General features: G+C 33.8%; 1 protein-coding gene across 7 annotated transcripts in view; it reads left to right on the top strand.

Annotated features, from left to right (window-relative positions):
• Nucleotides 1-14935, top strand: part of ARHGAP21 (Rho GTPase activating protein 21) — a 140097-nt gene that overhangs the window by 102613 nt on the left and 22549 nt on the right. For 5 of the 7 annotated variants that reach the window (XM_081297759.1, XM_081297755.1, XM_081297756.1 and 2 more), the window contains exons 8-9: nt 4811-4840; nt 6138-8034. In XM_081297759.1, the coding sequence (XP_081153885.1) occupies nt 4811-4840; nt 6138-8034 (1927 nt within the window). The remainder of the gene's footprint in view (nt 1-4810; nt 4841-6137; nt 8035-14935) is intronic. The other 2 variants (XM_081297761.1, XM_081297760.1) reach the window with 1 other exon arrangement.

The raw sequence follows: 14935 nt of genomic DNA, 5'->3' as shown, positions 1-14935 counted from the left end.
CACTGATCTTAAATTGATACTCAAAAGATGCACTTTAAAATATGTGCCTATCCCTGTAAGGGTAAATATTCATTGTAAAAGGAAAAAAATAACATGAATTTTTTACAGCCACAGTAAAAATCATTCACCCATGGAAAAGCCCATAGTAGTTTATATGTGCTTACCTGGACAACAGTAGGGTTGGGTAGTATGTGGTGTTTGTTTCCTGAAATGAGGTATGAACCAAATTATTCTAGAAGTGCTCAACTCATCTTTGAGAGGTGGCATAGAAAATTTTATTTGGTTTAATGTCTAATTTAGATAAATAGTTATCTAGTGATAGATTGATAGATGGTTGAAAGCATGAAATAAAATTAAGAATAATTATGTTTCTAAACTACTGCTGGTTATAGTTCTTCTGTGTGTAGCAGCTTTTTTAAACCAATATACTTTCTAGATTAAAAGAATGAAGAATAATACAGTCTAGTCATTTGACAATTATTTTATAATACTATGTTAAACTGGGATAAAAATATATATTCATGTTTTAAGGAATTACTACATAATAAAAGATATTTCTTGTTTCATTTCCAAAAGAACAAAAAGTTTTTGTTTTGCTATCAAGTGCGCATGAATGAAATAGCTACTACCCTTCAAGTAGCCTAAAGAATGGGGTTGTCTTAATTCAGGCTGCTATAACAGAATACCTTTAATGGGCTGGGTGGCTTAAAAAAACAAAGATTTATTTTTCACAGTTCTAGAGCTGGGAAATTCAAAGCTCAAGGTTTCTAGTAAGGGTATATTTCCTCAGGGATGGTGTCTTACTTAGTGGTAAGTAAGGCCAAGGCAGCTGTGTGGGGCCTCTTTCATAAGAGCACTAATCTCATGTATAAGGGCTCCATCCTCATGACCTGATCTCCTCCCAAAGGCCTCATCTCCTAACACTTACCACTCAGGTGATAACCTTTCAAAATATGAAATGTGGGGCCACACAAACAGACCACAGCACTGATTGCAGCAATCCTTTCTTGAATGGCCAGTACAAGTTTGGTTAGAAGTCCAATGCGCTATCCATTGCATCACAAGAGACCATTAGCAAATCCTTCCTTAAATGAGATAGTGATAGGAGAATGAGATTTGGGCATTTTTCTTGATGTGAGACACAAGATATTTTGTTAAGCATTGGGTTCATTGGACTCAGAGTTTAAATTAATCAGTTCTGTTAACTCTGTAGATTCTTGGGTAGGTTTGTTGTTTGGCCAGAGCATTTTTAGCCTGCTCTGTGCTGTTCTTTGTTAATAACACTGTTAAATACCTTGTCTAATAGAATAAGGAAGAAAGCATTGGTGCTAGGATTTGAACTCGGGTGAGTGTGAGACTGAATCCTGTTCCCAACAACAGTGTTGTGCTGCCATCAAGTACAGATTTGTTTCTGGGTTGGGGGCTTACCTTAAGTCACACTGCTAGTTAGTGTCAGGGCCGTAATTCTAACTCAACATCTCTGGACTGCATCCAAGGCTCTGTTTGTCCCTTCCCACCTGTACCATTCCTTTCTCTCTGTACTTCACTGTAGCATGGCCAGCTTGCATTTTAGTATATCAACAGGCAGATGGTTATTTCTCACTTATTTTTCATGACATTAAATTAATAAATTAACTTTTAAAGATGAACTGTAGCTAAGAATTTTAAAAATCTCATCAGCCTCTTTGTTCTGTAGGGCATTTTATTTTGCTGGGTTTTTTTGTTGTTATTTGTTTACCATTTAATGGTATAGATATGATAATAGTGATTTTGATGTGACTCTTAAAACTGAACTGAAAGATTATTTTAGGATATTTAGTTACTGTTTGGCACGGTACCTATACTTAAGACTCAGACTATTAATATAAAAGTTTATTTAATATGCTTTTTACAATTCTGATTCCAAATGAAGAATTCTGTGGGTCATCTTTCTTATTTCTCCCTCACCTTTTTGCCTTTGTTCAGAGATTTTTGGATGCAATAAGCACAAAAAAGTCTCTGCTATTTTATTTTCATTAGGTATGATTTCAATTTTAAAATGTAAGCTATAAACTCCAAAATATAAAACTTAAGTGCAAGGCTAAAGGAAACTCAAGACAGGGTGTGGAGTGGTAAGTGGTGTGAAAAGGGGGCTAAATGACAAGAACTGGCTTTTTTTTTTTTTTTTAAACCATATTCTATTTGGGGAAAAACTTAAGTGTTAATCTTTTAAACACATGTACATATTATAAAGTATTCATTTGGGTTTAAAAAGTAAAAACCAAAATTTGTTAATAGTTGAATATACAATTTTTTTTTTTTTTTTTGGTGCTGGGGATTAAACCCTAGAGCCTTATGCATACGAGGCAAGCACTCTACCAACTGAGCTATATCCCCAGCCCTGAATATTCAAGAATATTCAATTCTTAATGACACTGGTTTGATCATACCATTTCAGACAACTTATTAACACAGTATGGTTTTGACACAGTATGGTTTTGACATCATTATATAAAAATATAATTACTTTGGGGCTGGGGTTGTAGCTCAGTAGTAGAGTGGTTGCCTAGCATGTGTGAATCACTGGGTTTGATCCTGAGCACCACATTAAAAAAATAAAGATATTGTGACCATGTGCAACAAAAGAAATACTTTTTAAAAAGAATATAATTATTTTGTTTAAATGATATTTTGTGCCATTTAATTGGTACTTACTGACAAGTCAAAGATTCCCAATGGGTAGTTAAAACATTGACCGTCAGACCATGATGACTCAATGAAAGATTTGCTACTTTGTAAACAAGGACACAGAGAACACCTGACAGCTGTGAGCAAGTTACAGAGTTTTCAGATTTGTTCCCAGAATATGAAACCATTTGCATTTAATATTCACCTCAAAGAGCCTCACTCTGTGTTCTATTCCAGATGACCCACCCAGTATTTGTCTAAGCCCCTATGAATGCTTTCTTCCTAGAAGGAGCCTACAGCAGGCCAGTAGTTTTCTAAGGGAACACTTAGAGGTATCATGGAGAAAAGGATTCATTAAGATGCTTATTGTATAGTCCTGATTTATTTCTCTAATATGATTTGGGAAATAATTTGTCATATACCATACCCCTCAGAATAGCCATACATGTTCCAGAATTTTCTCAGGAATGTCTATGACCTGCCAGTCACCATATGCCAGTATAACACATACTAATCCACAATGTGACCTGAGGGGCACTGTTATTTCTCCATGGATAGTAATTTGGAGTAGTATTTTTCCCAAATATGAAAATGAAGAGCCTTTAAATAAGAAAGTAAATAGTATAAACAAGGTTTTTGGTGTTCATCAACTGAGAATATATGAGGAAATTTAGCAATGTTCTTAAATGAATTCATATTTTATTATCTCAACTGTATTTGCTTATATTAGGTAATAGTTCAGTATATGTGAGATGTTCTGCTTAATTAATTTGTTTTTAATGTATGGTCCAGTGTATGAATTTAAGGACCCCTTGTTATATCTTTACTCAGAAGTTGGGACCTGTGGCTATAGGTAGGCTATTCATCATTTAGACTTGCTATACAGGATTCTTATACATATCTGAAATATATGTATTTTAAAAGTATTCAGTAGTTTAATATTTTAGTAATATTTAAAATTACTAAAATAATATTCCTCCCCAAATTTGGAATAAAAGAGGTATCTTTAAGTTATTAGTTCTACAACAGCATTTCCCAAGCAGGATATTCTAATCATTTTAAAACCTTTGGAAATAGATAGGTTCTATAGTAAATAAGTTCCTACTTTTCCTTCAAGTTTCACAATGTATACTAATATAGAGATTTTGAGAAGTCCAGAAGCTTCCCAACTTCTCCTACATCACTGGCTATAGGGATCTGCCCTTCTTTTCAAGTGGTACATAATGAGATTACACAAACCTGCTGCAGGAAATACTGCACCAGACTACAGGATGCTCTCATTCAGGCAGTTTTTTTTTGTCGCAGAAAAGCAATGGTGTATATTCAGTCAGCTTATATAAGATAAGCTTGTTATGTCCATGCACATACCCAAGATGCAAGATGCATGTTCATGCAAGATGGTGTTTATGCTGTAAAAATGTTATGGTATGCATATTTTCTTCTTATATACCTAGCTTTAATTTCTCACTGCATTCCAGTCTTTGTTCTGAAGTACTCATTGTAAGTTTTACTCTGGAAGTAATATTTGTATGTATATTTTGAAGTCATTTAATAAACTGGTAAAACAGCACAAAAGGTACAATGTTGAAAGGTCTTAATTTCTGAGTGAAATTTATTTAACAAAACAGTCATTTTTTCACCCAAATCATAGTGTAAAGGCAGCTGCAGTTAGCTGACAGCTTGTGGTTATGCTCTGATTTACTGGGGAAGAAGGAGGTTGTACTATTTTAAATGCATAATAGAGCATTCGTTTCGTCATCTGGATAGCAGAGATGGAAGAAGCTCAGGGGAAATGAGAGGCATCAATGTTGCTCGTGTGGAAGGGAAGCCTTTGTAGCACATCATCAGATAGCAGTGCATATTGAAGAAAAAAATCTGTTAAGGATGCACGTCACCAAATGTATTTTGCTTCAAGAGTGGTAGACCAATCAAATAAGACCTAGATAAAAGCCTGAGAAAAAGATGCTCAGAAGGATACTGAAGTTATTCTTTATGCTTCACTGCCCTTTACCTCTCTTGGTACCTTCCAGAGAAATCAGTATAGATGTATTTTTAGCTTGCTGTTTCCAGCATCAATATGACAACATGATTCTGTCTTTATATCAGTAAGCAGCTTCTGCTATGTTTTCCTATTTTCTGCTAGCTACAATTTACAAAGGATGTCACAGCTCTGGTAAGAAATGCACAGTAGCCATTTCCTTGCTTTTAAAGTCATGTTTTTTAGAGATTTGTAATAAACCAATCTATTAAAACTGTAAGTTTGCTTAGAGAAATCTCTTTATAGTGTTAATCTTACTAATTTTCAGAAAGCTTTAATGGTGTTTTCTTTCTTTTTAATGTTTGTTTGATTGTATCCTATATATAACTGGTTTAAAAGCATAATATTTGTTTGCATCAGTATTTTTTTTAAGTTTCTCACCCTCTTCTTTTCTCTAGTACTTTGATGTGATGTTATGTTATGTTGTGTTGTGTTGTGTTGTGTTATGTTATTGGCTGCATTTGAGTTTTGCAAGCTGTCTAATGCAAAGACAGAAAATGATGATAGTCTTGAGTTAAGCTTGTTTTGATTAGGGGAAGATATATTACCACACCTAACTCCCAGATGCTAACTGTGTTACATTGGTGAGCTGTTTTGTAGTCTCTGTAGTTAATTTCACTTGTTCTTAAATTTTTTAAAATACTGCAATTCATAAATAGTTGATAAGAAATAATTTGAGCTGCATGCCTGCCTGTTAGTAATAAAGGTCTTTTTGTAATAAATAAGAGACCAAATAAATTTATATAACTTTGCATGAACTTAAAATAAAAAATGTAAATTATAAACAGAAAGATGAATTTCCTTTTCCCCTGTTTTTTTTTTGCCTTTATTACACGTGCTTAATTTCTTTAACATGCATATTCTGTTATTTTAAATATTAAAATATTTAGCATGGCTGTTGAAAGGCTTAATTTATCAAATGGATTATTATGGATTCTGGAATGGCTAATTGAAAAGACACTTCAATAAATTATATTTCATTATTGATAATTGTGCTTAAAATAAATGTTTTTGGTTAAGATTTTTAATATTTTCACCCTCTGTCTATCAAAAGAAAAAAACCTTTTGCTGGGATTTAGTAGGCGACCATTTAACCTGCCAACTGCTGAAAAATCATAAAGCTTTGAATGAGTAGAATTCTAGAAACAACATGGCTATATATTTAATTGCTTAGGGAAAATTTGATGTTGTCTTACATCTTTTGAGAAAATAAGTGATTGTAATCCCTTTATGTTGCACATTCTACAATCTATTTGATTTCTGCAAGAAAATTTCTTTTCTAGATTTGTGGAATTCTCATGTTGTGTTTGCATGCATGCTATAGTGAGTGTCATTCAGGATCAAGGAAAAATATTAAAGTAAAATAGTGAATTACAAACATGGGACTTGTTTTGTGAATTTGAAGTGATATTTTTCTTTCATTTCCATACAGGCATATTCTCAAGATGCCTACCTGAAAGGCAATGAAGCCTATAGCGGCAATGCTCGTAATATACCTGAACCTCCACCAGTTTGCTATCCCTGGTTGCCATCTGCCCCTTCAGCCATGGCACAGCCAGTTGAAATATCTCCTCCAGATTCGTCATTGAGCAAACAGCAAACCAGTACACCAGTCCTGACACAACCTGGCAGGGCTTATAGAATGGAAATACAAGTGCCTCCATCACCAACAGATGTTGCAAAATCAAACACAGCAGTGTGTGTTTGCAATGAAAGTGTAAGGACTGTCATTGTGCCTTCTGAGAAGGTTGTAGACTTGTTATCCAGTAGAAACAACCATACAGGTCCTTCACACAGAACTGAAGAAGTAAGGTATGGTGTAAGTGAACAGAACCCTTTAAAAATAGTGTCAAGAACCACATCACCACCATCATCAATTCCTACTGCCCATCTTATTCATCAGACTGCAGGTTCTAGGTCATTAGAACCTTCTGGAATTTTACTTAAATCTGGAAATTACAGTGGACAATCTGAAGGAATCTCAAGCAGTAGATCTCAAGCTGTAGATTCTCCTTCTGTATCTGTTAATCACTATTCCCCAAATTCCCATCAGCACATAGACTGGAAAAACTATAAAACTTACAAGGAGTATATTGATAACAGACGATTGCACATAGGTTGTCGGACAATTCAAGAAAGATTGGATAGTTTAAGAGCAGCATCTCAGAGCACGACGGATTATAACCAGGTGGTACCAACCCGCACTTCTTTGCAGGTACGACGCCGAAGCACTTCTCATGATCGAGTGCCCCAGTCTGCTCAGATTCGGCAACGCAGTGTCTCCCAGGAAAGACTGGAAGATTCTGTGCTAATGAAGTATTGTCCAAGAAGTGCATCTCAAGGTGCACTGACATCTCCACCCGTTAGTTTCAGTAATCATAGAACTCGTTCATGGGATTACATTGAGGGACAAGGTGAAACCTTAGAAAATGTTAATTCTGAAAGTCAAATACCTGATTCAAATGGGGAGCGAAAACAGACTTATAAGTGGAGTGGGTTTACTGAACAGGATGATAGACGAGGTATTTATGAAAGGCCCAGGCAACAAGAAATTCATAAATCTTTTCGAGGTTCAAATTTGACTGTGGCTCCAAGTGTTGTTAATTCTGATAATAGGCGAATGAGTGGTAGAGGAGTGGGATCTGTGTCGAAGTTTAAAAAAATTCCATCAGATCTGAAAACACCGCAGTCCAACAGGAATTTTCAAACTACTGGTGGAACATCACTGCCGCGAGGTATTTCACAAGACAGGTCACCTCTTGTAAAAGTCCGGAGTAATTCTCTGAAAGCACCTTCTACACATGTCACAAAACCATCATTCAGCCAGAACTCACTGGTGTCTATCAAAGACCAAAGACCGGTAAATCACTTGCATCAAAACAGTGTATTGAATCAGCAGACGTGGTTCAGAGCTGAAAGCACCCCTGATCATCAAGTGGAGACTGGGAAGGCCCTCTCTTTATCTGGAGCTTCTGTTAAGCCTGGCCTTCAGAAGAGCGAGACTGTGGGCACTTCAGGTTTAGAACTCTCTCTTATTCAAAGGAATCAAGATCCAAATTTACAAGAGGCTGAACTTCAGCAAACAAATGCTTTAGATAATAAAGAAACTGTCATCCTAAGAGAAAAACCTCCATCTGGTCGCCAAACACCACAGCCTTTAAGGCATCAGTCTTACATCTTAGCAGTAAATGACCAGGATACTGGGTCAGATACCACCTGCTGGTTGCCGAATGATGCACGCCGAGAGGTCCATATAAAAAGAATGGAGGAAAGGAAGGCCTCAAGTACCAGCCCGCCTGGCGATTCCTTGGCTTCCATCCCATTTATAGGTGAGCTCATTTAGAGTCATTGGCTAATGCATCAACTATGTAAGTCTTATCAGAAAAGTATAATTTGTAGTTCCACAGGTATAGAAATCTTGCACTGTGATTTTAAAACATGTGTTCTGAATTTTATAGGTTGTGCTTCAACCAGAACCATCATCTTTTATCCTTAAAATTATTTCTGGTTTCAATTTTTCTTTTTTTAAAAAACCTTGTATTTAATACCTATTTTTTACTTTAATTTTGGTGAAACAAATTCCCACCATCAGGAACCAGGAGACTCAGTAAACCAGTTGTACCCAGATGTTGACTCACCTGAGTCAGAAAACAGTTGGAATAGCTTTAGTGCTTAGTATTCCATCTCTTGTTTTGATCTTCTTCCATGCATCCCATCTGCTGCCACACTAGCTTCCTTGCTATTGTGGAACATGCCAAGTGTGTCCTGTGACAGGTCTCTGATGCTGCCAGTTCCCAGCCCTGGAACACATTCCACAGATAATCACAAGGCTGTCTCCCTCCCTTTGTTTTGGACTTTTGCTTAGATATTACCTTATCCAAACAGTCTTTCCTGTCCAATCTATCCAAAATAGGTGCCCTACATATATCCACAGAGGTTATTTTGTACTTTTTATCACATGTTTCTTTGTATTACCAAAATAAAAGGTACATGAAAGCTGAAATTTTAAATTTAAATTTTAATCTCTGGATCACTTTGATGTCCACAATCCCTTAGAACACTGCTTGGCATAGAAAAGGCATTCACTTAGTAAATATTTTTTTGAAATGATGACTAGATATGTAGCAAAAACCCAAAAAAGTTCTCTTAATTACTGTACAGCTCTAAGACATAATCTGAAAACATTGCTACCATTATCTTCATTGATATATGAGAACTTTTAAGCTGTAGAGAGATTAAATAACTTTCCTAAAAGCATACTATTAAATGGTAGAGATAGGGGCTCTATCCTCATTCCACTTCATCACAGAGCACAACTCTGAGGGTACCATTGCTACAGAGAGCATTGCGAAGAGCACCCTTCAGAGTTTTATGACATTAGGCCCTTGCTCTGCCACCAGGGCACACTTCTACACCCCCTGGTAACTCATAGGTTTACAATAATTTTACAGTATAATGTGCTTCTCTTTGAGCAATATTTCTGGGCTTTTCTTTTCTAGAGAAACTTCAGTTTTTTGCGCTATTAGAATAACAGGTTATATTATCTAAATCAACTTTAAAAGAAAAGGTTCCATATGATTTAGAATTTTTATAACTATGATATATTCAAGTTGTAAATATTGTGGGGAATCTTAACCAAAATTGTATGTTCATAGGTATCTTTAAGGCCAAGCTCAGTGAATAGTATAATCTTGAAGCTTGTTATAGATGGAACTTAATATATCATTTAGAATAGATATTTTATAGAAAGCAGCTGAGGGCTAATGATTGTTTTATGACCTTTTAAAATATAAAGAGTCCTATCACCTGTGACTATATTTCATAGGTTTGTGAGATCTTATCAAGATAATATATTTTCTTTCTACATAATAAGAATGTTAAAATCAGATGACATTGGAGTAGTAAAAATTGTGCTCAGGAGGTTGAGGTAGAGGAATCAGTTGAGCCCACTAGAAGTTGGAGGCCAGCCTGGGTAAAAGAGATGCTGTCTTAAAAATAAAAAAGATAATTTGGCTTTATATACTTGATGTTCACGTCATTTGACTTAAACTGAACATATTCTTTGGAAGGCAAAAAGAAAGAATATTTATCACATTTAAAACAAATCTATAAGTGGCTTTTATTCTCCTTTTCCTTTAAGGACAAGGAAAAATCCCAATGATTTTAAACAGATACAGAAGGTGTAGATTGACTTTTCAGGACATGTGCAGTGAATGTCCTTTATGGCAGGAGTTTTAGACCAGTCATTCCGTTTCCATATTTTTAGTTAAAAAAAAGAGATATGCACACACACACACAGAGATACATATACCAGCTGTTACTATTTTTGTAATTCATATATAATTTTAGTCATCATTTCTTCCAATTTGTACAGATTTATGCCTCCTCTTACAATCTATAGTTTATTCTATTATTGACCTAACTAATATTATAATGTTAATATAACTTAAATTTTTGTGATGCCATTTGGAGAGGAAGTAGGATTACCCTTTTTTTAGCAGAGGTGAAATAGAAAACAAAATTATATCAAGAAACTGATTATTCTGCCACAATCTATGCAAAACTTTGATAATTCTACTGAATTATATAAAATTATTCTCAACTATAATTATAACATTTAAACTACATTGATTATGTACTTCTTTCTAGAGTGATTTTTTATCTGTGAGAAACAAGCCTCCTACCTCAGCTCATGTTAGAAGGATTTTTGTTTCCCTTGTGTTCCAACCTGCAGCACTGGACATTGGGTATTAGGAGGATATATGCATATTTGTCAAAGGGAGCTAGAAACAAACTACATTCCATGCTTTTTGTTTGTTGCTTTCGTTTCTAATTGACTCTAATTACACTTATTTGAGGATACAGTGTAATGTTTTGATACATGTATACTTTGTGTGATGGTCAAATAAGCATTTCCATCTCAACCATTTATCATATTTTGTGACAAATGCATTCAAAAACAGCTAGTTATTTTGAAATATATAATTTATTATTATTAAGCATAGTTGCCCTTATTTCTCTTATTTAACTATAACTTTGTACCTATTGATCATCCTATCCTTATCCTCCTGTACCCTCTACTTTCTCTTGCTTCTGGTAACCATTATTCTACTGTCTACTTCTATGAGATCAACTTTTTTAGATTTCACCTGTGAGCGAGTTCAGCTAGTATTTGTCATTGGGTTCCTGGATTTGGGTTTGGTATTTGTTTAGATTCCTGGATTGTTTAACACAATGTCCTCCGAAGCTTTGTTGTTACACATTACAGAATTTCATTTTTTTTAAGGGGGAAATAGTATTCTGTTGTGTGCATATGCCACATTTTTAAATTTATTTGTTCAATGATGGACACTTAGATTGATTCCATCTTTTGGCTACTGTGAATAGTGCTACAGTAAACACAGGAGTGCAGATGTCTGTTTGACATACTGATTTCCTTACCTTTGGATATATATGTAGTAGTGGGAAAGCAGGATCATATGGTAGTTCTACTTTTTTTAAAAAATATTTTGAGTCTCCATACTGTTTTACGTAACAGCTATACTAATTACATTCCCAACAACAGTGTGAAAAGGTACCTTTCTTCCATCCTCACCAGGACTTGTGCTATTTTCTTGTTGATAATAGCTGTTCTAATTGGAGTAAGGTGGTATTTCATTGTGATTTTGATTTGCATTTCCCTGATGATTGGTGATGTTACTTTTTCATAAAATATCCTGGCAATTTGTATGTCTTCTTTTAAGAAATATGTCTATGCAAGCCCATTTTCAAACAGGTTATTTGTTTTCTGCTATTTCATTCCATGTATATTATGGGTATTAATACCATGTCAGATGTGTAGTTTGCAAGCATTTTCTTTCATTCTGTAGATTGCCTTTTTTTACTTTGTTTCCTTTGCTATGCAGAAACTTTTAAGCTTGTTATAATTCTTTTTGTCTGTTTTTGCTTTAGTTGCCTCTGCTTTTAGGCTCTTTGTCCAAAAACTTCTTGCCCAAATTAATGTCATTGGAGGACTTTCTTCTTTCTTCTAATAGTCTCATGTCTTACATTTAAGTCTTTAATCCATTTTGAATTAATTTTTGTATTATATTTGGTGTTTCATAACAGTCATACATAACATTTCACAATGTTTGCTTAATTTTTGTATGTTTCTGTTTTTTACTTCATTTGTGAAATCTTAGCTATCCTTCTAGAACATTTAATTGGTAACAAGCCATAGTAAATATTTCTTAGTCACACATAAATAATAAATGCAAAATAATAAATTTATATCTCCATTTGGAAAAAGATCCAAATTGATTTATGTGATACATGTTATTTGTGAAAAACACTTTTTCAAAAGAAAATTTTTGAACATTGTTTTATTCATTTTACAGGTTAAGAAACAATGATACTGAATTTAAAAATATATAATAGCATCAATGTCCTCAATCTTCTGTTTGTTATGAAGAGCTATGGGGTTTTTAGTGAAAAAAGTAAAATAATTCTTCATTTTCTAACCCCAGTTCTTTGATTATATAATTCAATTTAATGGGAAAGATTGATAATAGCAAGCTTATAGCCCTAAAATATTCTGTCAATACAAATATTCTGAAAATAATCAGTCATCTTTGTTCTAGTCATGTCATTTACTATATTAAGACATTTAAACTAAAACATGTAAAACATATATTTGTGAACTATAAGTTTGATTATTTAAAAATCTAGAAATTGAAAACATGACAACCCAGGGGTCTTGTTTTTCATTTGAACAACTATCTGTTTTTCTACCTTGGGAAATCTTTGAGGAACTTTATACTGTTCTGTAATGGTTATACTAAATTTACATTCCTGTCAAGAGTTCCCCTTTCTCCACAGCCTTGATAGCCTTTTTGATAATAGCCATCCTATATTGGGGTAAAAAGTACATTGAATGCAGAAAGATAAATGCCACAGGATCTTATCACATGTAAAATATGAAAAAGTTGACCTTATAGAAGTGGAGAGTAAATAATGGTTACCAGAGACCAGGGAGTGATGAGGGCAGGGGAGAAGGAAGGGGGAAAATTTTTTCAGTGGATACAGAGTTCTTTTTAAGTAGAGGAATCACTTTTTTAAAAAATTAAATTTTATTTGTATATAACAGCTACACATAGTAGTGGAATTTGTTGTGACATACCTAACACATCACATAATGTGATCAGTTTCAAAGAGAATAACTTCTGATGTTCTGTTGCACAGTAGAGTGACTATAATGTTTCAAAATAGCTAGAAGAGACGATTTTGAATGTACTTACCACAAATGATAAATACATATGATGGATAATCACCCCAATTTGATCATTACACAATGTATATGTGTATTAAAGCATCAGTTATACTTTATAAATGTGTACAACCATTTGTCAGTTTTAAACAATAGCCTCCAAAACATAGTAAGTCAAAAGAGTTTGAATACCACCAGCAAATCCAGACTCAATTTTTAAAAAAGCTTGGCTTTGAAATTTTATTTAATGTCTAATACATGTACAATGTAATTTCATTCCCTGTTTTATTTTAAATAATACACATTTTTAAAATTACTTCACAAGGCATGTCATTATTCTCCTAAAAGATTTATTTCACAGCATCTCATAGGTACCCTTTAATAGATATGATGACCACATATGCCCAGAGATAGTTTCTTGGCTTTGAAAAATGTTATCTTATAGGAATATCTTGTCAATTTTTAAAAAATAGGCTTAAAAATTTTTTTTAGTTGTAAATGGACACAGTACCTTTATTTTGTTTATTATTTTATGTGGTGCTGAGGATTGAACTCAAGTGTCTCACACGTGCAAGGCAAGCGCTCTACCACTGAGCCACAATCCTAGCCTCTAAAAATAGGTTTTTATATCTTTCTCTTATCAATTTTTTTCAGTTGCTCTCATGTGAACTATTTTGTAAGTTGAATGTTTTTGATACGAAAATCTCTTTTAATTGTTATACAGTTATACTGCGTAAGCCAGATAGTTTCTACACAATATGGTATTTTCCCATTCATTGCAGTATTTATGAATCTTTATAAAACCCACTTACTGTATCTCTATCATATGAAGAAACTTTTAAATTTTTGATAATTTAAATCCTAATGATAGTTTTAAATACTATAATTTTTAGTAATAAATTTTTATCTTCACTAAATTAGTTAAAAACTTCACTTATCTCCTTATTTTTAGAGACAGAATTATTGGATAAACTGTCATATACTTAGTAAAAGTGACCCGAAGATTTTAATAATGTTTTCTTTTCTAAAATGTAAAGGTGCTTTTAATAAAAATTGTAAAACCAGAAAACAAGTTTAAGATGTTCAGAATTTATTGATTTAGCATAACATTTAAATGTTATACTTTTATAGGCATGAGCTCTCCTTGTTGGAATACTGCTGATCATTAGGATGATACAGGAGTCTTAGAATTTGGTCAGAATTACAATAGCTTGATCTTTTAAATAAAAAAATCTACAGAGACACAGCCACATCAATCTTTATAGCAGTACAATTCCCAATAGCTAAACTGTGGAACCAACGCCCTTCAGTAGATGAATGGATAATAAAAATGTGGTATATATATACACAATGGAATACTATTCAGCATTAAGAGAGAATAAAAGTCATGACATTTGCAGGTAAATGGATGGAGTTGGAGAATATAATGCTAATTGAAGTTAGCCAACCCCCCCCAAAACAAATGCCGAATGTTTCCTCTGATATAAGGATGCTGATTCATAATGGGGTTGGGGGGGGGAAGCATGGGAGGATTAGAGGAACTCTAGGTAGAATAAAGGGGAGGGAGTATGAGGGAAGGGGCATGGGGGTAGGAAAGATGGTGGAAATGAGATGGACATCATTACCCTAAGTACATGTATGAAGATCTAAATAGTGTGACTACTTTGTGTACAACCAGATATGAAAAATTGTGCTCTATATGTGTAATATGAATTTAAAGCATTCTGCTGTCATATATAACAAATTAGAATTTAAAAAATTAAAAATCAAAACCATTTTATCATTGTAATATAAAGGGTATCATAAGACATTTTAAAGATTATAGTTCCATTTTTCTATTAAATTATATTCTCTTGGCCTCAAATATTAGAATTTATACTTCTAGTGTTTTTATAAATTTTGATTAAGCTTTTGAAAAGTTTACCAAAGGAAAGACAAACAAAGCAGGACCTCAGGTATCAAACTGGGTTCAAATTCCATCTTAA

Source organism: Spermophilus citellus, assembly GCF_964194105.1.
Source record: "Spermophilus citellus genome assembly, chromosome: 6".
NCBI lineage: Eukaryota > Metazoa > Chordata > Mammalia > Rodentia > Sciuridae > Spermophilus > Spermophilus citellus.
This window is presented reverse-complemented; position numbering and strand designations above follow the sequence as displayed.